At 37.7% G+C, this 24,421-nt stretch overlaps 1 protein-coding gene across 2 annotated transcripts in view; it reads left to right on the forward strand.

The window, feature by feature from the left end:
• Positions 1-24,421, forward strand: part of LOC149065960 (death-associated protein kinase 1-like) — a 110,418-nt gene that overhangs the window by 36,860 nt on the left and 49,137 nt on the right. For both annotated transcript variants that reach the window (XM_089253288.1, XM_089253289.1), the window contains exons 7-9: positions 878-923; positions 5,205-5,267; positions 9,948-10,067. In XM_089253288.1, coding sequence (XP_089109414.1) covers positions 878-923; positions 5,205-5,267; positions 9,948-10,067 — 229 coding nt within the window. The remainder of the gene's footprint in view (positions 1-877; positions 924-5,204; positions 5,268-9,947; positions 10,068-24,421) is intronic.

Genomic DNA, 24,421 nt, shown 5'->3' on the forward strand with positions numbered 1-24,421 from the left:
TAAATTCTCACAATTCATTCTCACAAGTGGCGTAATTCTTGAAAATGTTTGCCACTCATGTGAATGAAACGTTGAAAGACAAAAAAATATACTTCACGTTGGCCAAAAATCCCTAAATCTTTTACATTTAATTCTAAAAGACTGATTTTTCACATGAAAACTATGGCATATTCTGTAAAAGCATAAAATGAGCAATGACATATTTACGGGGGGAGGTTCAGCAGGCTATATAGCCTAGGGCAAAAAGTTTGAGGGAGTGGCAAATTCAAAGAATGTGTGACCGAAAAAATTACTAGAATCTGAGAAGGGTGGCAAAACCACAATGACCAAACAAGTGACCTAAAGAATTTGCATGCGTGTGTGTAAAAACATCAGTGAGCAAAAGAGTGACCCAGAGCATGTATGAGCATGTGAATGACTAGAATGAGTTAGAGAGTATGTGAGCATGTGAGTGACCAAACACTCAAAACTGTGAGCATGAGAGGGACAGACGTATTGCAGAAGGGGGCAAGCTAGTTATAGCATGGGACAACAATCTCGAGGAATGAGTAGTCCAAAAAATTAGACTAGAATGGGAGAAAGGTGGCGGAATCATGTAGCCCACACGTGCCAAAACTGCTTCAGAAAATGTGTGATGGTATATCAGGTTGCTGCAAAGATTAATTGCAATATTCTTCAGCTGGAATCAAAAAACTGACATAATAAATGGAGTGGCGTTTCAAAATGGTGACAGTAATAAAGAAGTCAATAATTATAATAAGAAGTTTTGATTTTATAATTTTTTATCTCAGCATCAACATATTCTTTGTTATGTTAAACTTGTGTTGGAAAAATTATTGTTTTCCAATAATATCACACAGTTGTCTATATTTTTCAGGAAGCGTTTGACAGTGGACCAATGCCTGAATCATTGCTGGATTATGGTAAGCTTTGGCTCAATAAATTCAGGTTAGGAGGGGAAGAGGTGTAGTTTTACCATCACCTTTGTTTTCTGTACAGCTTATGATTAGATTATACATTCAATTTTTTACCTCCTCCCTTCCGCCTATGCTAGTAATACAGATATTTTTGGGGAACTGGGGCAACCCTCCTGCACCCTCTTCATGTTCAGCCTATGCTCACATGCTTGTACTCTGTTTTGGACACTCACATACTTGCACAAGCTCTATGTCACTCACTGATGTGGTCCCTTGCTCTATAGCTCACTTGTTTCTTAATTTGCATGCTCAAAACTTTCTCGGTCACTCTTTTGGTCACTGACCTAGTCCCTTGCTGTCAGGGCAGAGACAGATTTATTGAGGGTTATACAAATTATGCAGCCCTTCTCACATTCTACTTGGTCATTCAAACCTGCTGCTCTGGGCCATATCCCATGTTTACATGATTTGACCCATCACCATGTAAATTCCCCAAATATGCAAGAACCCAAGTTGACTCCCAGCAGGGCAGATGCTATTGTAAGCATGGCCCTAGCATGCTCCAGAATAATACAGTCGAATCCCGTTGTAACGAACTCCAAGTGACCGGAGAAATCACTTCGTTATAAAGGAATTTCAGGTTGTTTGCATTGTTCCTATGCAAACTTATTTGAGGAATTAGAAAAGTGTTTGTTAAAACGAGATTTTTGCTATAACAGTATTCGTTAAAACGGGATTCGACTGTATGAAAAAAGACAATCCGGAATACAGCTCTGGAAGAAGAAAACAGCAACATCCCTTTTAAGAGTTGAGTACCATTATTTGCTCATCAACAGTTAATGCTATATATTGAGGGGTGTTACATCTTCTATTCAGAAATAGAGATAATGTAGGATGTAAAAAACACACTCAATGCTGATTCCTATAGTGATTTACAAATCGCCTCTGACAAAAAAGAAAAAAAACACACAATGTTCTGCTCCCAAAAGGAAAAAAGTTCTCAGGGTAGAGCAATAAAACTGACCAGATGGTGGGAACGTGTCTGAGTGGTGCAGTGATAAGATCCCTAGTTTCCATTCTGAAAGTTACTGTCAAGGTCCATGGGTTTGAATCCGGGCATAGAACATCAGAAACACGTTCTTTACCTTCCAAGCCTGGGGATGACCACCAATAAATGGTGCCTTCATTTCCCACCCAGCTTCACTGGTTGCAAATTGCTGTATGGCGATATATGGCTGGGATTGGTGTGCGATAAAGTAGATGGTGAGAACAATTCATTATTCGAATTGTTATTTGTTTTTTTATGCTCTTCTTAGCTGTTCTGTTTTAGTTGCGTAAAATATTATTGTGATTGTGGGCTTTAATTTTTTTAGCCCTCTAGCAGGGCCGTCTTAAAAGCATCATGGGCCCCGGGCCAAGTGATTTTTCTGAGGCCCTACCAGGCAAATTTTCCAAAATTTGAACTAATTCTAATTTTTGTGAGGTCCCTCTTCTCCTGAGGCTCCCGGGCCATGCTCGGGTGGGCCCATGCCTTAAGACGGCACTGAGGACACCTCATATACAAAGGGGTGCCAAAATGCGCTCTTGCCCCAGGTGACCAAACAGCTAGTTGCGGCCCCCTGACAGTATATAAATTATTTGCAGATCAGCACATAAGCTAGTCGGTTTCAGAGGAGATCATAGCTGCTGTGGTGGTCGAGTGGTCATAGTGGCGGAATCCCATTGTGGGGACCCAGGTTCAAACCCCCCCCCCCCCCCCCCACAGCACAGTGGTGGTGACTGAAGTTGGTTTTCTGTGGTTTCCAACTTTGAAGCACGAATGGGAACCAATCTCCCTGTTAAAAACTCTTGCCACAAAGAGTGACAGGTATACAATGGTACACATATTCAATCGTTACCCTTCATTCCCAATTCAAAATATACAGGTAGGTGGCGAAAATTGACACACTATATAGTGCAGTGTACTGTTAGGCACTCACACTTCTGATACAACTCAATCAGTATAAAATTGCCTGTGGTGATAGGCCAGAGTTGTACTCAGTTTGAAAGAAATACAAATATAAATACAAATACAACGCCACAACAGACAAAATGCCCAACGAGATGGCAGAGAAAAAGATGTCCATAATAAATATGGATGTCATATATTTCAAAAATACAGCAACCCAATTAAAAATGCAATTACAAACAATATATATACATGATTAAATATTATACAATGCCCATAAGAATGCTTATGGTTGGGCTTATTCTAAGTATGGATAGCTTCTCGATTTATCCCAACATGTTTATCGTATTTCTTTTTAAACGTGACAATTGTGTTACAATTTACTACCTTCGGGGGTAAGTTATTCTATTTATTAACAATCCTGTTAGAGAAAATTCCCTGTGACACCATAACCTTGCATTGTTCCTAACCAATCAATACTGGTGTCCCCTTGTAAAACCAGTCGATTGATGGTGTACTAATAATTCATGGTCCAACCTATCCATCCGTTGAAAATTTTGAACACTTCGATCATATTTCCCTGACACCTGCATTCACCCAATGTAAACTTATTCAAAGAATGAAGTCTCTCTTGAGCCAATAAGGACACACGTAGCTCTTTTCTGCACCCCTTCAACCAAGTCTATGTCCCTCTATAGGTATGGTAAAGAAAGAAAGGAGATCATATATAGTTGCCTTGCCTGTCATCACCTGCTTCATGTCTACAGTCACAGTAGTGTGCAAAACGTCTTCCTTCAAGGGACTAGACTATGGCATAACAGTGTGAAAAGATGTAATATATAATTTCACATCTAATTATAGATGTGCATTTGAAGCAATAAATATATTTTGAAATTGAAGAATAATTATATTATACACTTAAACCTGTCTTGAACGGAATCAAAATGTAGTCTTGTCGAAATTATTTTTGCTGGACGTGCACCCTTATAAAACAGAAACCTGTGTTAAACAGAAAATTATTTTGGTCTTTGCAATTTTGTTTCACACAGATATACTTTAAATCATAGTCTCCCAAACTTTTTGTTCCATTGCCCCCTTCATCAGAAATTTTTTCCTCTTATCGCCCCAAACTCACGTAAACCCCTATGTTAAATCAGTAGGTTCTATCGCCCCCTTGGACCATTCCATCGCCCACCAGGGGGTGATATTGCCTACTTTGGGAAACACTGCTTTAAATGATAGCAGTAGACTTTTATGCTAATCTGGGACATATCAGAAGAGGGTGTGCCAGATTACTGGAAGTCAATTGAAAAAGCCCATTTAAATAATATACACTTCTGCACACAGACATACAGTGAAATTTTTTCCTCTTCTATACTTGCGAAAAACTCATTTAAAAATGCTGGATTACTGGATGGACTGGATTAGTGCATGACCGGCTTATCAATAGTATCTACTATATATACAGTAAAAGCCCTCTTAAAGGAAACCCCCCCCCCATCACCAAATGCAGTCACCCCTCTTTTATGGCCAAATAATAATTTTCTCTTGTATAATAAACGTATGCATTTCAAACACGTGATTAACAGTCGCCCTTCTACTGACAGATTTTTTTGTCCCGCCAATGTCCACAAAAGAGAGGTTTTACTGTACCTTCAAAACAGACGACAATTAGTTTTTCTCTGATTTATTCGTCAGTAAAAAGAAAAAAGTGTCAGGTTTGTAATTTAAACATACATTTTATTTTTTAAAGTTCGTACAGATACTATAATTTCTAAAAGAAACAAGACATTTATTGCAAGTGCTCCATTTGCAAAAACAGTCACTCTATAACCAGTGCCATCTTAACGCATGGGCCCACCTGGACACGACCTGAGAGCCGACAAGAGTAGGGGGGGGGCCCTCAGAAAAATGAGAAGTAGTTGTATTTTTTGAGAATTTGCCATGTAAGGCCTAAAAAAAATCACTTTGCCTTAGGGCCCATAATGCTCTTAAGACGGCCCTGCCTATAACATCTGAGTCAGAAATGATAAATGAAAAAAATGGTCATGTGAAATATAACTGAAAGGTTTCCCTAAAAAATCCTTGTATTTTTTTATTTTACCTTAAAATTGTGTGTGAGCAGTATAAGAAATCTACTAAATTAGTATCAACATATTGCATTAGCTATAAAGATTTTTTAGGGGAAAATGCATATGAACCCACGTAGATAAAATGCTGCATGCCTCAAAGCATAACCTTTAAACACGTTAATGGCACTGCCTTTTTTCCAGAAATTATGACAAACTTTTTTTGTAATACATTGAATTGCACTGAACCTGATTAATTATTCTTGGTAGGGAAAAGAGTATTCTGTTCATCAAAGTCAGAAGAGAAATTTTAAAGTCATTCAATCATGGAAGGTAAGAATATCATCACATTTTCACTGCTTCATTTATTTTTTCAATTCCATATGAGTATGCCATAATTTTCTGCATGTAATCCACTAATTATATGTGTATGCTGGAGGTAAAAGGCACCATGCCACAAAAGGGAAATTTTACCGGAGCGCCTTTTTGTAAGATTTTTGTAGCATGCCTTTCTCTATGGAGCTCGCTTGTTTTATAAAGTGAATATCCCTGTTATTTATTGAAATAGGACTGCGCTATATACTTGTGTGTAGGGTAACAAAATTTCTAGAAATTAATAGTATTATTCCAATATTGATGAACATGGACATAGTATCTTTTACCTCCGGGATACAGACATGTATACAGGCATCTATCCAGACTTTTATTTTGTTGAGTCCTGTTTTTGTGAAAATTTTACTTATTTTTTTGTGAAAAGGCCATTCATTTTGTAAAAAATTAGTAATTTTTTGGGAAATGAAATAATCTAGTTAGTTTATTTTGAGAGAAACAAAATTCCAAATTCATGTTTTCATTAATTTGTATTTAGTGAAGGGTCTGTTTTTCAGATCCTGAATTTTGTGAAGGGTCCAGAAAACGGACCCAAATTTTGGCCAAATAGATCCCTGGTATAAAGAGAATCTGATGGTGAATAGTTACAATTGGAAGAATCAAAGGTTAACCTGAAACTAACCAAAAAACTTTAAAAAATGTTGGTCAGCAAATTAACCAACCAATTAGTTATCACCAATAATGAAATCTTAAGGAATATAATATGTTAAATTAACAAACATTCTTTTCCATTCCTTAAGATTTCATTATTGGAGATAAATAGAGCCGAGAAGTTTAGGCCTTAAAAATGGCCAAAATAGGCAGGCAAAATAGTATTAAAAATGGCCAAAATGGGCGCTAAAGAAAGACATTTATAATTAATGGAAAAAGGGAAAAGTAACTAAAAGCTATACAATATTAAGGGTGTGAAACCTGGCTGAAAAATTGATTGTGTTCACTGAATCCACTGTTTTAATAATAGATTATATTGATGCTTTGCTAATAACTGCATTATTAGCAAAGTTGACATTATTATGTGCAAAAAAAGGGGGTTCTTCAAGGTTAGGTTGGTGTGTTTGATTTAGTTTAATACTTGATATGTAATTTTCTGTCATACAAAATAGTGCTAGCTGAAACTGAAGAATAATTCTATGAAAACTGTTATTAAGGTTGATTAAGGTTATTATAAGATTAACTGTTGTAAGGTTTTTCGTTTAGAATTATGCAAAAAAGCATTTTAATAATAACAAAATATTTTTCTGCAAAATTTTCAAATGTTGAGCTTTGTAATCGGTTTGCATCGATTAAAAAAAAACCAAAATTCTAGATTTTTTGCATATCTAAAATAACTTGCCATGGTTGTTTGCAGTGCATTGGTTGATTTTTAGTGGTTGCATTAGATGAGTTTTGATTGATCATTTCAACTTTTCTGGGGGGGGGGCAAAGAACATGTACTTGATGTATGCATATATGCATATATAATTATATTAGTATATATATATATATATATATATATATATATACCATTTTTAGTGTATTTTCGAAAACTGGGCCCCCCCCCCCCAAATGACAGGCCTGGTTTTGCATATCTAAAATAACTTGCCATGGTTGTTTGCCATTGTGGTGGTCGAGTGGTCATAGGGACGGACTCACATTGTGAGGTCCTGGGTTTGAACCCCACCGTCGCCACTGTTATGCACCTACTAATAAATCTACACTGTGCAGGTAATTTTGTATCACTAGTTTATATTATTCAGTTAGTTACTATATACAATATTAGAATTAAGATTGAATCCCTTTCCAGGCACACATATGCTCTCAATCCATAATAATGACTAGCCTTTTTAGTCTTTACAGTGGCTATGCTCATACATCACAGCCACAGTGGTGATCGGCTGAAGTTGGCTTTCTGTGGTTCCCAACTTTGAGGCACGAATGTGAGCCTATCTCCCCGTTGAAAAGTCTTGCCACAGAGAGCAACAGACCTACAAATGGTACAAATATTTCAATCATTGCACTTCACTTCTGAGATATAGATGACAGCACTGAAAAATCATATACAGCACTAGGCACACACCCAGAATGTTAGGTACACACACTTACACTTCTGGCACAACTCACTTTGTAGTAAATTACCCATGGTGATAGACCTGAGTTGTGCTCAGTTTGAGAGAAAGAAAAGTGCATTTATTTATTAAAAAATAAAATAAAAGTTACACAAGCTCCAAGGCTGGAGCCTTGTCAGTTCCCACTCCACCCTGTTGAGTCATGATGTCAGCTGATGGGCTATCGATGCAGTCATCAGTCAGCTATTCATCTGCAATGATGTGCAATGCATGAGCAAGACATGTTATGTGAAGTATGCGGAGAGGAAAAACCTTTCTTACTTATTCTTATTTACATGTTTAATCAGCTTTTATACATGGGGTTGCTTGCATATAGAGCTTTTAGTTTCAATGTAAATTTTATGGTATGTTGATAGTTGTTTGAAAGCCCTATGTATAGCAGAGATGAAAAGTCTGTCATTTCTATGCCTAACATTAATTTTCCTGTCTGTCAGGCACCTACACCTATTTGTGTTTAAATGATGAGGTGGGGAGTGGGTGGGGGGACCTTGCTGATAAGAATTAATACTGAGGATTGAATATTTTAAAAACAGAAATTTTTTGGAAGTTCTCATTGCTAAGGTGTCCAAGTTCTACAGAATATGGCTTCTAAAATTCATGAATAAACATGAAAAAATGCCAAAATAGGCATTTTCAACAGGAAAAATTCAAAAATACATTGTTCAAAGACAATTCAAAAAGTTTGATAATAAGCAAAGAAGAAAAGGCATTTATGGCATTTTCCTGAACTTCCGGGCTCTAATGAAAATGGTAAAAAAATTTGCTTGAGCGAACTTTAGGCAGAAAATTCTGGTAGTTGGCATTAATTATCGCTTTTGACTGCACTTCAAAATGTGCTGCCAGTTATGTATTTTTTTCCCAATTAACCTGTAAATCATATTAAAAAAGGATTCTTCCACCCCCCCCCCCCAGGGACCGGGGTGTAGACATATATTGAGCCCATGAGCTGAAGCCCAGCTCATATATGTCACCATCTTCATAATTACTGTAGAAATATATATATTGAGCTTGAAGCTTACTCACCTACAATAACTTATGCTTATGGATTGGCCGAGATAGTTTTTGCTCATATAGAGTATGTAGTTGTATCTTTATTACTATTTTCAATTATGTGTTCACTCTTATAATATTAAAAAGCTTAAAAAAATAAGGAGTTTTTTTTCAAGTGAACCAACCTTTTATTGCTACTGCATTGTACAGACAGTTTCTATGTCTCTACTGCAGACATTTTATTTCATTTCATACCATCCAGGCTCTATCACCCATTTTCAATTTCAGCCATTACCCCGAATGAAAGGCTGGACAGTGTCAGGTGCTTTATTATGCATGTATGAATGCCATATGTGCACACACAACAATAAAACACAAAGAAAGAGCAAAAATAAAATAAAATAAATAATTACAATAATATAAATAGCTAAAAAAAAATTACAATAGCAATAAATTTGCAAAATTTAAAAAACAGCTCTTAAATATTGCAGCCATACAAACAGATGCCTGATTTGGTGGGTTACATGCTTTTGAGATAAGTCTCGACATTTCCAACCAGCCCAGGTGCCGGCCAAAGTGACTGTTGCATGCTCTCAATTGCGCCCTTCTGCACTTGGTTGAACTCAGCCATGTTGTTGTTGACTGGCCTGGGTGCCGGACAAAGGGACTTTGTATCACAGGTTTTTACTTAAGCCCCCAGTGATCGCTTGAGCTTAACCATATTTCTGAGTTGTCAACTGGCCCAGGTGCCAGCCGGAGAAACTTTGTGTTGCGGGCCTCCAGTCGAGTCCAGAAGTTGGTTTTCTGTGATTCCCAACTTCAAGGCACAAATGCGAGCAGATCTTTCCATTAAAAAGTCTCGCCGTGGAGAGCAACAATGGTACAAATATTCAATCATTGCATTGCACTTAGTTTTTGAAATATAGATCTCAGCACTGAAAAATCGGACACAACACTATATACACACTCAGACTGTTAGGTACACTCTTCCGGTAGTAAATTGCCTATGGTGATAGACCAGAGTTGTGCTTGGATTGAAAGAAAGTTGAGCCCCCAGCTCTCTGTTGAGCTTTTGTCACCTTATTTTAGAGTTGCTGACCGGCTTACTACAGACAGTAAACTTTGGTTAGTTTGCCTTCCTTCCTCCCCAATCAAATCATTCCATTATGCCTAAGGGCAGATGTGGATCTAAGGGAGGGAATCGTCTCTTCCTATAGCAGGAAATAAAATGGGAATGAATGCCCCTCTCTCTGTTCTGTAAACTATAGGACCTACATTCACTGTTTGCCTTTTACTCCTGTTTATTCACCCTTCCTGATGCATAGCCCTGGGTCCGTGCCTGCCTAAAGAGCATCATTGCTTTCTTTGGGAAAAACCTATATTTTTAAATTTCAATTTCAAAGGCAGCAACCATGAGTTTTGAACGTCTTTTTCATTTTTTTGTTAAAAAATGTTTTTGTGTTCTCATAATATTTTATTCAATTCTTATAATTCATTAATTATTATTATTGTCATCACTGAATTTTAGAAAGCATTTTATGTTGTTCGCAAACTGAACGAGTTGCAAGAGAGAAGGAATTCCAAATCTGATGTATCCATTGCGAACCGAAGCATTTCCATGCAGAGTTTCAGTTCTCACAGCGTTGATGTAAGTAAATATTTCTGCTTATTCGTGATGCACGAGAACATGATGTTAACAGTAAACCATGTTTAAACACCAAAATTCAGATGTGAAATCCAGGGCCGCAACTAGATAATTTGTCACCCGGGGAAAACCCACATTTTAGCGCCCCTTGCCATATAGAAGAAGCAGTTAAAGAGAGAATTCGGCGCCCCTTCTGGTCTAGCGCCTGGAGCACCAGACCCGCCTGCTCCCCCCTAGTTGCGGCCATGGTGAAATCGATATCACAGTTGTAAGCACATTGTTTGATATATATATATATATATATAATTAAACCTGAGCTATTCAAAATTAACACTTGAAACATTTCAAGACATGGTTATCAAATAATTTTAACTTCCACATGAGAAATCATCGCCTACTAACGAAAAATATATTTTTATTTTTTAATTGAGATAATTATAGTGAAGGAAACAATTTTTAATTGTGGGTTGCTAACCATCCAAAAGCATTTTAAAGCAAAAGAAATTGAGTAAAACAGCTTATAAAAGATATTTTCTTACATTACAAATATATGGATGTTTGCTTTGGAGGGGGGCACAGGCCCCTATGCCCCTCCTGTGTAATTCTCTGTGCTCTGCCTGGTGATACAAAATGCTTGAGCACTCACAGCACCTCCAGCTTTGATGCCACCGGTCTTTCAATTGCACAAACTTTTGGTTGGAACAGTATGAATATCATACTCTATATGTGTTCAAAATTAAATGCAAGGTACTTATAATTAAACTTGGCATGTTCCGAGCTGCCTAAAGAAGTAATTACCCCTTTTAGAAAACTTTACGAATCTCTTAATAAAGAAATGGGGGCAGGGGAATTTTTAATGCCCTTTCTCAAAGAAAGAAAAGATCCACATAGTATGAAATCATGTTCATTAAAAAAAATTTTCAATAGCAAAGTATGTGTTCTGGTAATCCCTCTGATCTGCTTTTCTGGAGCGTAATGCGTCTTGGACTGGAGTATGTCATAATGTTTCGCGGAGACGTACAGAGGGACATCATAGACTTGATTGAGCTAGTGCATGAAAGAACTATGTGCGCTCTTGTTGGCGCACAAGACTTGAGCTATAAAGAAAGACGATTTCTCGAATATGTTTACATTGAAGAAACACAGGTGTCGGGGGGGGGGGATATGATAGAAGTGTTTACAATTTTCATTGGGATGGATAGGATGGACCACAAGTTATCAATGCACCGTCAGTCAACGGCTTTGACAAGGGGACACCAGTATTTTTTAGTAAGGGAAAATTCGGGGTTGTGGTGTCTCCGATTTTTGGTTTTCTAATAAGGTTGTCAATGAATGGAATAATTTACCTCTGGGGATTGTGAATTCTAACAGAATTGACACATTTTAAAAGAAATATGAAGCTTATAATGGGAAGAATTGAGAAGCTATCCATGTTTAGATAAGACAGCCATGATCTTTTTTCATGGTAAGATCGTTTCTTTTATGGTATTATATATTACTTTTTTGTTAGTTTTTCGTGATATATGCTCAAATATATTGTCTATCTCATTGGGCCTGTTGTGGCCTTTGTGTTTGTACTTGTATATTGGATTGCTGTTTTTAGTTATATTCAACATTCTTTTTTATTTGGACATTTTTTCAGCCACCTTGTTGAGAAATATGCCTGTTTTGTGTTATGGCCTTTAAATTTGTAAAGTGAACATCATTACTCTTTAGTGAAAAAAATGAGAATGGAAATGTTTCTGTGTGCTGGATATCTTTAAATAACATGCCATGAAGCTTGAGTAGTTTGGTCATATTTTAACAAAATATTAGCATGTGAGCTACAATTTCCATTTGAAACACCCATGAATGTGGGAACCCATTTATTTTGTTTTCAATTTTTTTCTTGTCTTTTCACTAGGCGTTTTCAAAGTTTCATAACTTCTGATGGATAGTTAAGGTTTTAGACAGTTCAGAATATGCAAATTTTAATTGTAGACATCCTGCGTGTATATAAGATGATGTATCATAGGACCCTAGAATGTACCCTGGATACTAAAGAATTTTGATCCTTTAGTATAAAAGTACTATCAATTCACATTCAACAATCATGAATAAAAACTTAATCACAATTCTTATTATCTTATATTACAATCTTAAATTTATCTTTTTTTTTAAATCAGGATTCTTATTTACTTTTTCATGATATTTCATTCTCCTCTTCCTATTTTTATATCTCAAACTTACTTCCTGTTCTTCTTCATGTTTTATTTCTTACTTTTCTTTTTTCCAGATACTCACAGCACTCTTCTTCTTTGTTTCCTAAGCACATTACTGGTGTTAAATAAACATTAGATGTGATATGTAAGCTGTGTTTGCTTCTTCCTCTATTCCCTTCCTACCTTCTTTGAACAGGTATCCCCTGCTTTATGCAATTTTGCTATAACACAATTTTTAAAAGTTGATTTTAGGAATTGCAACATGCGAAAGTTGGCTTGGAGTTTAACTTTTATCATGGAAATGGGCTTGCAAATTGAATATTTATGACATAGTTATGACCTTTGATGATGAAATACGTTGGATTTGATGATGTAGCTGAGAAAAATATGAGAGAAATTCTCAGATAAAACTCACCCGATCTTGCTGATGAACAACATTTGAACAGTATTGACAATGCCATGAGAAATTTAATTAAAAAAAACAATTCTAGTGAGACTAGAATTTTCATATTTGTGAGAAATGTGCAGAATTCTCCGGCTTCGCTACTAAAGTTTTTATGAGACAAAAAATGCTGCTTGTGTGCCAAATCTAGACTGTTTCATTAAAAAGAGTTGTCATCCTATCATACCAGGCTCTTCAGGAAAGAAAACATCCACAATCACTAGAATCAATCAAAAGTAGTGAAGACAGAAAAAGTACAGTAGAACCTCTCAATAATGGACACCCTTGGGCCCGAAAACTTTGTCCGCTAATGGGGAGGTAGGATATACAATGGAATCTTGTTTATGCGACTTTTACATTTATACGACGTGAAGTTCGGCTTCAGTCACAATTGGTTCCTATACAATTTAATGTTAAAATGCATATGTCACTGTGTGCACATGTGTAAAAGTGATACACTGGTGCTTATGCATAACTACCAATCGTCTCAATGAAGAAAGTTTTATTAAGTATTTCACATTCATCACTTTTACTGGCAATTATGCATAATTTCCAAATAAAGTTGGAAAGTTTAATAAATATGGAAGAATTTATAACCTTTCTTCTCTTTATTAAACCAATTAATTATTTTTACCTGTACATGACATATACATTACACATATTTCACAATAAAAATTAAATTAAAATGAGTGTGAAGAGAAGATAAAAACATTCATAACAACATATTGGCAGTCTTGCAATGCTGGCTTTCTTCACGCGCATCAACAAACCAACCCTACATTATCATTTGAATTCACCATCCTAGACTATAGTTATGTTCAGTTAAGTAATTAATTGATGGTTTATCAATTTACCAACATGAGTTTGGGATTATACATAATGTTAGTTGAATATGATAAATTCTCTGTTTATGACCAAAAATGAATAGATTATGAGTTTGGAAAAAACTAGAGTTTGTCTCATTTTACTCTGATCTCACTATTGAGTGTTTGCTAACAGGGAGTAAAATACACTAAAGCCCTATTTCGTGGGACCGGATATCAGAAAAGTGTCCGTTAATGGGAGGTATCTGTTAATGGGGAGTGTCCATTGGAGAGGTTCTACTGTATGAATTTAATTCATTCATATTGCCTAAATTCAAGGATTTATTCATAAGTTCGAATAATTAATTCATTAAAAAAAAGTCCCTTTGCATTTTTAAATTTTTGTAATCCTTCTGAAGAGAACCAACATTCCCCCATCCCTATTTTTCCCATGTTGAATTTAACTCACTTTATGTGATTTTGTCTTACGCGACAATTTTGTGGAATAAATTAATCACGTAAAGCGAGGGACGCCTGTATATATGTTATTGAAAAACTTAAATAATATTTAGTTTTGTTATCACTTCCTTTGCAGAGTGTTTGATAAAAAGTTTTAAAAGGTTATAAGATATATAATGAGTCATGCAGTAAAGGGATGTACCTTGAGCCACTGTGGGGCCTATGTTTATTCTTTTGGTAGAGGCCTGCTGATGGATCGGAATGAGGGAGAATACAGGAGAATTTCTTCTGAGAAGTATTTTATTTACCAGACTTCAAAATGTATCATTTTAATTGAAAAGAAATTGATTGAAACACATTTTCTCAAAAAACTTTTAATCAAAAAAAAAAAAAGCATTAATTTTTTATTAGGGGGCCGTTCAAGTATTATAATGTTGGCAGACTTTTAGGCATTACGGATCACTTGAGTGATACACTGCACAGTTTCAGAGCATTTAAGCGGCCCGTATACATTTCCAGATCACTTCGATCCGCAAAGCATTTAAAGTACTGTACAATTACTACAGGGTGATTACCTAAGTCCCTGTGTAAGGCGCCGGAACGTAGGGGCTGAGGTCATTTGAGCCCTCCCCTCCCCCCAATAAATTTTGTAAGGGGGCTGAGCCCCCAATAATTTCTGAAAAAACAATGCAATGCACCCTCCCTCTCCTGCGTACGTGCTTGAGTCCCGTATATACGGGATGACCAGCAACGTTAACCCCTCACCCAATGTTTTCTTTATGTCGGCGCCACTGCTGGGTTTATTCTAGAGATATACTTCCAATTAGAAACAGTATCCAAATAAGTGTAGATTAAAGATACGTCATTCATATTGTTGTAATTCATAGCTGTATTGTTATAAAAAAAAACAGACATCCCGTGCTCAAAAACCAATTAGGAAGTTGTTGTTCCGTCTCTCCTGAGGCCAACAAAAAATATCACATTTCCAACTGCTATATTCGCTGAGATATTTGAATTCAAAAATCGCTGAATGAAAGTGATAGAACTAGAAAATGAAATAAAGAGGGAAAGAAAGAGCCTAATAAACTAACAGACAAGCTCATTATTCTGTTCTTTCCTTTCTTTTGAGGGGTTTTGAATTGAAATATTTTATCGAAAATTACACTTAGAAATGTGCATGTTTTTTTCTTCAGGACAGAGACAGAGCAACAACTTTATAATTTGGTTTTTGAGGACAGGGTATCTGCATGAAAAGTTAATCTTTACATTTTAATAACTATATATACAACCATTTGCAATGTGAATTACTTATCTGAAATTTACACGTTATTTGGATACTTTTTCTGATGGGCAGTATGCCTCTGGGATCAACGGTTCGCCATTTATTTGTGGCCCAGCAAGAGTCAAAATCAATAACTGTGTTACACTAGAACCATGAATGCTTAAACCTAGTGCCGTCTTAACGCATGGGCACGTCCCGGGGGTCTCACAAAAATGAGATCCGGTTGAAATTTTCTACGATTTACCAAGTAGGGCCTCCGATAAGCCCGGGAGCCCACGATACTCTTAAGACGGCCCTGCTTAAACCACAGTTTCCTAAAGTTTTTTTTCCATCGTCCCTTCTTTAGAATTTTTCTTCTCTCATTGCCCCAACTCAAGCCAACCCATAAGATCCCATGGCTTACTCGTAGCTTTCTACCGCACCCTTGGATCATTCTATCGCCCCCCCCCCCCCACCAGGGTGATATTGATCGCTTTGGGAAATAATGGCTTGAGCGAATAGAGATTGCACAATTCGGCGGCAACCTTATCTGTTAGAAATTCCTCGGAATATAGACTAGGTCGCCGTTCGGTTAGTTAGTTATTAATTTGTGGCGAAGGGACTTGAGTGACACCTTGTATACGAAATTGTCCGTAGACATTGCATTCCTGGAGTGGAAGGAATTATTGGACATTCTGTATTTTGATTGAAATCTTCAAAGAGTATGAGTTATTTACCCCAGTCCAGCGAATGCGATTCGCTATATACGGGAGTTCCCCGACCGGAGCATTTATATTTTTTCAATTAAAAAAAAAAATTCATCGTACCCTAGGGAGTACCATTGCTCCCCGAGGTTAACAATTTACATTACATCAGGGCCGTAACTACGGTTTTTGCCGCCTGGGACAAACATGATTCAGCCACCCCACAACTTTAAAATTCGAAAATTGTAATGGTGTTCTCTGTTTTCACCTAAAACTTCCGCTTCCTAAATTTTTCCGCCCAGGGCAGTCCCCCCCCCCCCGCTCCCCTCTAGTTACGGCCCTGCATTACATTACAATTTTAATAATAGAGAACTGCATGATTACAGCTCACATTATATCCCGAGCAGCACCATTAACATGACGCGAGCAGGAATTTGATGCTCTCGAGGTTATTACATTAAAGACACTGTTTATATGTCATTATTATTTTTCTCTTACATAGCTTGCTTTAATAAATATTCATGTGTTTTAACAGCCTTCCAAATAGTGTGAATATGTGATCCATTCATATTATTTAACATCGACTGGAACATACTCACGTAAACCAGTTCGAAATTATATAAATTTATTCAAGTAATATGCCATGAATAAATAAAAAAAATTCCTATATATTAACATGAATATCTTCATAAATTAAAATGAAAATTAACAAAAATTTTAGTGTGTTATTTGTCACTAATCACATAAAACTTGCTATTTGAATTTTGCTGTATACCAATAATCTTTATACATGTCATACTGCAGTGATGTATACACAGTCGATCCCGATTATAACGTTCCCACTTATAACGTTTCCGCTTAGTGCGACTTATTTTCACACGGTCTCACTTCTAAATAATTCTCATTAAGATTTCCCGTTTAAAATTTTTTCTCGCTTACAACATTTTTTATGGCGGTTTTTTGAAAAACGTTATAAGCGGGATCCACTGTATATATATATCTTTATGTGAGTTACATTAAAAACTTGTTATTGCAAATAATTGATATATTATTAACTCCTCATTTGAAACACACACATGTCAATTATTTGGATAAGAAAGAGGTTGTATAAACATTTTATAATGCAAATGAAGGGAATCACCACAATACGACTATTTATAAATACTTTTATAAATAGTTATTATACGCTTATAATGAGAACGGAACCAACTTATTTATAACGGCACTTTTGCTTCCGTTTCTATGACGTTTTCCTATGAAATTATTCTCAGAGGTCACCATATTGAGAGAATTACGTTTGGTGTTCTACCCAACGAAAGGATTTATTACATGTTGGACGCGCCAATTTCCTTATTTGTATGACCCGTGCATAACTTTTTTTTATTGTTAGAAGGTCTTGAAAAGTTCAATCTCGTTTGTAAGGACACGGACACCTCATATATCGAAAAAATTCCGTGGAATCTTCGATGAACCGAGTTTGCCTGTGATGCGTAATTATCAGTATGCATTAGAAACCATTGCTACATAATCGCTTTATGCAAAAAGGGTATAAGTTCGAAAAAAGTTTCGGAAAATAGGTACACCATCTACCTATCTGTACTTCTCTCCCCTTGTTCAGAATGAGAAGTGTCGTATAAATAATTTCAAGCCCATTTTAGTGCCCCTGTGTAATGCAGAAAGAGCAGTCAAAGGGTGAATTTGGTCCAGTACCCGGTATACCGGACCAACGTTCTCCCCCATAACCTTTGTTCTTCTTTGGCCCTGTGTTCTTCAACCTTTTTAAATCTGCGAACCGGTAAAAATAGTTGAACAACATCGCGGACCAGTGGAAATGGGCGAAATAATTTACACACCACCAGGCAAAAATAAATAAATATCAAAAATAATTTGCCGACCGGCAGATTAATCGATTAATTTCGATTCGATACTTCTTAATGGAAAAAATAAGATCCGAAAATAAAAGTAATTGGATGGAATTTTTTTTAACGGTTTTTCCTGAATACAGCGCCCAAAAATCCATGAGAATCAATCATTAATTCTCAGACAACTTTTCCCGCAATAATTTTATCATTCTAAAAACGTCGAAGCTTTTCCGTCGCAAGCTTGTGTAATTATATATCTAATGAATATTATTTACTTTGAATTTTTAATAACATCAGTTTATTGTACATGAAACTATGCTGATAGATGCAATTGACGGGAAGCTTTCCAACTTATAAGGACATTTCCATCAGGTGCAGCTAAATTAGATCGAATAAAATGCCGATTAAGCTTGATTTAGAAACGAAAGGAAAACTGCTTGATTTTATATCCCACTTTTTGAAAATCACCTTTAATTAACGAAAGCCAGATTTCACGAATTAAGTGAGATTTCTCATTAAGAGTAGTATTTTATAATTGTTTTCTTCTCTCCTTAATGATACACACTAACGTTTTCGTTTGCGCATTCATGCGCATTATCCAATTATTTCTCGAGGAAACAATGAACATGTGAACATGGCTCGTTGATTACTCGCTTCCTCTATTTTTTACTTTTTCTCCGATTGCGCTTATTTTGTTGCTGCTTTATAGTATTTCTTTTTTTCTTTTTCTGCAAAGCCTTCGTTTAAGCGATTTCTTGCTTTTCCAAAAGGTATTGTTTTTTGTTTTTTTCCCCACGCTTGACGTAAGAAGTCGCTGACATTCGTTGCTTGGCGGAGCGTTTAAAACAGCATTGCAGCCACGTGACGACGAAGGCGACACACCACAGTAAATCCAATCAGAAATGCAAAGACAAGAGAACCCCGAAGGGCTTTTATTTTTTCGCGGAGACAACAAACACATCATAACCCAGGTAACTGGCCTGGAGCCAATACAGAAATCGTCGCACGCGGCCGTGGACAGACGTTCGTTTTCATTTATTTATTTATCATTTACGAGATCCCACGTCTTTGATCGATGATTAGAGGCCCTGGTGCGACGTATAATGAGTGGAAAACCAAGTGTTGCGCTTTGAACGTCCCTTGCTGTTTTGACTCCGATTGGATATGAATGTATTGAATGAATTAACGTGTTATGAGAAATCATATTGAAAGTGTGTGCTTTAAACATCTCGAGATGTGCGTGCTCCGATTTGTGTTGAGCCTCTTTTGGATTTCGTAATATTGCGATAGCCTATTCCAAGGCGAAATATCGTGCAACAACTTGGTTTGATTCGCAGAGAATCATCCTTTTTGGATTGGTTTTCTTACTCCCTCCTTCTTGATAGTCGATTCAGATATGTTACGGGTTCATAGAGATGATTGCGCCTAATAAGTTATGCGTCATGCATCATGGATAAAAGTATCGATGATCTTGGTGATATTATTTACTTCGATCAATCCGAAGAGAACGTCGCCGATTACATTGTGGTGTCGACCATGGTAAGTTGGAATCACTTTCATACAGTTTATGTGTCAAGTCCTCATGTAATCAGTGGTTTAATTAGCGCGTTGCTCGATGGTCTCTCGGGGAAAGTATAGCAACTCAGATTTTTGTTCAGAAGATTTTTCAGGCGAGTTTTTAGGTTGTTTAGGGTCTTGTCTCTCACTGATGTGTGGTGATGGCTAAACAACTTTCTAATATTCATGACTTTGCTTGCAAAGTTTTCATAAATGAAGTCGCGAGAATTGTAAAGATGTTTTGTCATACCTTATAGCTGGACTATCTCGACAACATCCCAGGCCGAGCAATCCACTGAAGCTTACATCTGATGTTAATTACTCTACAAGATCTTTAGTAGCTTCGTACACCAAGACACCCAGGGCCGGCCGCCTTAACAGCACCGTGGCTCCCAGGCAGAGTGATGTTTTTGGACCCCTATATAGTTCGAAGTACCTGTCTACCAAGTTACTTTGCGTCAAAAATTCAGAGCTCATAAATTTTGGGACTTCGAATGTAAACAACCTTCTCTGACTAACCGGATATCTTTGACGCTGATTGTATGAGCGCCCCCTTCCCCTTTAATGCTAGTTTTGTCCTGGACCACTTTCCGGAAGTTGAAGTCGGGGCCCTGTTGATTATACGGGTCTCGGCTAACGAAGACAATTCGTTCCGTAACAAAATTTACCCTAGCCCAGTGTTTCTCAACCTTTTTTAGACCATGCCCCACCAAAGCATATCTGGAATCCAGATGTCCCGCAATTTTTCTGAGTTTATCCCCCCCCCCCCCCACCGGTGATACTTCATAGTTTCATAAAAAGTATTTTTTTTTGTAGAATCATTAGTGTTTTTGCTTTGCCTCCTTAAATTTTTAAACTAGGGGTCTTTACCCCCCCCCCCCCCCCATTTCTGTCTATTTTTACTTAGTCAAAAGCAGTGGTTCTCTCACTCTATCTCTTAATCAGGTTTCCTCGCACCGCGGGGTCTGTAGACTTCATCTTATTGGCACAAATTGTCCGTAGGACACAAACCATTAAGAACCCTTAATCAAATCTTTTCCACTGAAAGAGAGAGGAGAAAAAGAAATCATCAAGAGATATTATTAAAAAGTTTGAACTGACATGAGTTCGGAAGGTTCCAAGTCTTCATAGAAAAACTCAAATTCCCCCCTCTTATTTCTCATAAGTTCTTATGGGAAATCGTTTAATTCGTTCTGAGTATCGCCCAAATTTGAAAGTAAGTTTTATAAAGTGCTAAGAAGCACTGTAAAAGACACAAAAAATTGAGTGAAGGCTGAGCTGAACAGCTTCATAATTGCATGAAGGATAATTTAAAGGAAGGTGATATACTGGAGGTCTTTTTATTTTTCATCATATGCACACAATCCCCCCTCCCCCAGTCGGGTTCGTGGGAGACTTTCTGAGTGATGTGTGGTAATTTCCGTTGGAAACTAAATCTATATTAGGGCTTACCCGTTAGACTCCACCGTGTGAATCGAGATACCGCAATATGACTCGTTGGCCATTGGGCTTCATGGACATTTTTTGGCCCTGAAATGTCTGAGAAGTTGAAAACCCCTTCTTTAAACAAAGTTAATAGTCTTTTGGGCTTCCTCCACGTGGATAGGGGTTTTATTTTTGAATAATAAGAACTGTATGCTACGGAAAAGGGAGCAGAGGCATATGCAGGACCCACAGGGGGCCTAGGGCGAAAGGAAGGTTAGGAACCACTGTGATGGCATGTGCATCCATATAAACAGAACATGCGTTAACCCCTCCCGTCCCAAAACACTAGTCGTTCCCTTGTGATAGGAATTTCTGGCTGCGGTCCCGTTTCACTGTATTCCAAAAATACCGTGAGGAAAAATAGTTAACTCTAAACATTGGTCGGAATCAGGTGCAGGTTCCAACCAATGCAGATTCCAACCCGAAACAGATATTCGAATCAGAAAATCTGCTGGATTGGAATACCTTTCTTCGGGTATTGGCTATTCGGATCAGTTTGAAAATGAAGGTCTTCCGGTCCAATTATCTCCATTTTAAAAACAGCGATCCTAAAACTCTTAATCGCAAGCATGATATGGTACACGCTTTTGTATAAACAAGGCCATAGAACTCTTGGATTGATTATATTTTCAAAATTATTGAATCATTGAACCCACCCATAGAGAGACGGATTTATGGTTCACTAATTCCCCAAATTTTCCGCCCTCTGAACTTGACACCCTCTGCTATAGCCCACTTAGTTCCCCACGACTTTGAGTTACTCAAATCTGGTGGTGAAATCTTTGGTCACTCACAGGCTGTCATGGACGACGGTCTGTTCCACTGGACTCCCCTGCCCCCCCCCCCTTTATCACACGGGTTAGTTGGACTGAGGTGGGAAAAAGGTGTGAGATTCTGTACGTACGAACCCCCCCCCCCCATAGATAAGATTCACCGAACTTCACATAGTGTTGGCAGTACAGTAAAGCAGTGTTTCTTAATCTTTTTTTGCCCGTGGCCCCTTCCGACCATATTTTATTCCCGTTATCCTTTTGTCTTATCCAGGGGCGGTACTCTTCCTACTTTTTGTTTTGGTTTTTTGAGGAAGTTTATAGTGAACAAAAATTTCATACTTGGCTGATCTCCGGAGTCCGGACCCCTGATCCCATGAGGGTTCATGAGGGGGGGGGGGGTCTACTCTTGAAAATACTACCTCAAAACCATAGGCCCTTGGGCAAAATGACGCTCTGGAGCTCCGTTTTCAGTTACAGAAGTAACAACTTTCATATTTAATTATTTTCGAAAATTATGGTTTCACATCTCTTAAATAAGCTTTCTATGTGGACATCAGGCACGGAGCCATGGTCGTATGAACCCACGCGGCCGCTCTGGTTCTATGCAGGGGTCATCTTAACAGCATCAGTAGCCCTTACCTGGCTGGAAGAACCTACCAACAAATTTACATATCCCCTCCCCCCAAAAAAAACCAAAGTATCAGATTTCATTATCATTAAGCCCCTCCCGCTCCATGTATTGTAGATCCTTGGGCCGTGTCCAGGAGGTTCATGCGTTAAGACAGCCCTGATTCTATAGGCAGGTCTGCTGTATTCTGAAAGTAATCACACGTTTTCCAACCATATTCTATTTATAGAAACTTTATTTCTTCACACTTTGCGGGCTCGCAAAGGTTGAGAACCATTGCTCTAGGTCAGTGGTTCTCAACCGGTGCTCCGTGTGTCCTTCACAAGGGCTCCACGGCCACCCGAGGAAAATAAAATATATGAGTAAATTTGATAAATAAACAAAAGAAAAAGAAGCCTCTGTGGAGCTCCTTCATAGAAATTATAAACCAAAACGGAGGGTTCCGTGCGTCAAAAAGGTTGAGAACCGCCTCTCTAGGTCAGTCTTTTGTTTGCTCGCATGCTTCCACACCCTCTTGATCACTCTTTTGGTCGCTCACTGACCCGGTCCCTCGCTCTCTAGGTCACTCTTTTGGTAACACACATACATGCTTGCACACTCTGTAGGCCCTTCGTTTGTTGTTCACAGACCTAGACACCCCCCCCCCCCGCATTCCAGGCAGAGGTGGATTTATGGTTTTTCCACCCTGGATTTCCGCCCGCTTAGCCTCCTGTAAATACACCCTCCCCTTTAAAATATTTAGTAATTACATTCTCTGAAATGTGTATCTCCCCCCCCCCCCCTCCCATTTCCATGGACAACGTTTCCATGGAATGGAAAGTATTCCGGAAATCACACTGATAATGATTTCCGTGAATAATAACTTTAGAGATTTGATGCAGAAATTTCATGAAAAATATTTCTGATTCCCCCTCCTCCCTGAATTGGATTTTATTTTACGGCACATACTGCCGAGGGATTATTCGGCGGATTTGCTTAATCCAAGTGTAAAAGAAAAGGACGGAATTTTTTCTTTTGCTGTGTAAGTATTTTGTGGGGAGAGAGGTAGGAGGTTTGTGGTTACTTAACTGTTTTTGGAATGTTCGGCGGTGTATGTCGGATCCGGATCAATCGCCCCAGTTATCAAGTGAAGGACTTCTTATCTTGTTATGGTCATGTTTCATAGGATATGGGAAGTCGAAGTACTGCAAAGCAGGCAATATAACGCATAGTTAGACACAGGTTTTTGTATGAATTTGGAATTTTAGCTTATCTCTCTCTCTCTGAAAAAATAAAAATCGATTTCATAAGTTATTTTCACATTTATACATATCATTGCTCTGTGCGATGCCTTAACCATTCATCAGAAAGTTATGTAACTTTCTGAAAGTCCTTCGGAGCCTTTCCAAAGACCTGGAATTCTCGTATATAACTTCTGTTGCGGAATCACCGTTTTCGTAAAACAGTTTCACCAGCAAAGCACGCTCTTGCTTATTCAACGTCACATCCATTGCTAGAGTAATGACAATCAAACCTTTTAGGTTTGTGAGACAATATTTCACCCAGATGGCCTTAATGAAAGCTGAATATTTTCGAAGTCCGTATCACAGCTGGTTAGGCTCGTCGAAGTTAATATAAAACAGTGTTTCTCCCAAAGTGGGCAATATCTATCCCCAGGGTATGTTTTCAAACCTTTGTCATCTGCGGCTTCTTTGCTAATTCACGGTTCATCTTCGGTTCCCGAGAATAAAGATTAGTAGATATTATACCTTATGAAAGAACCACTTCAAAGCATAGCATAAACAGGCAACCAAATCAATATCTACAGCTTGCCGCAACCTGTCTAGGAGCCGCGACTCACACTTTGAGAAACACTTCCCTAGAATGCTATGGAAAGGTTCGGGAGGGGGTGATACGCGGTAGAATACGCGCTTAAGAAAGGAGCAATAAAACAAAAAAGTTTGGGAAGCTCTTTTATAAAAGCTGAAAGACTTCTAGTTCCACGAGGAAGCGGAATAACTTTCTCTAGGCCCGTATAAAAGCTAAATACTTTTTCGAGGTCCGTATGAAAGCTGAGTAAGTTCTTTGAGTTTCACACGAAAGCTGAAAACTGAGTTCGAAGTTTTTACAAAAGCTGAGTAAGTGTTTTGAGGTTCATATAAAAGTTCTAAGTGGGTATTCCAAAGTATGTAGGCGCTATCAT

The sequence above is a fragment of the Pholcus phalangioides genome, unplaced genomic scaffold (genome assembly GCF_987345545.1).
Source record: "Pholcus phalangioides strain wild (caught in Gottingen) unplaced genomic scaffold, Ppha-v1.0 ptg000036l_1, whole genome shotgun sequence".
In the NCBI taxonomy this organism is placed as follows: domain Eukaryota; kingdom Metazoa; phylum Arthropoda; class Arachnida; order Araneae; family Pholcidae; genus Pholcus; species Pholcus phalangioides.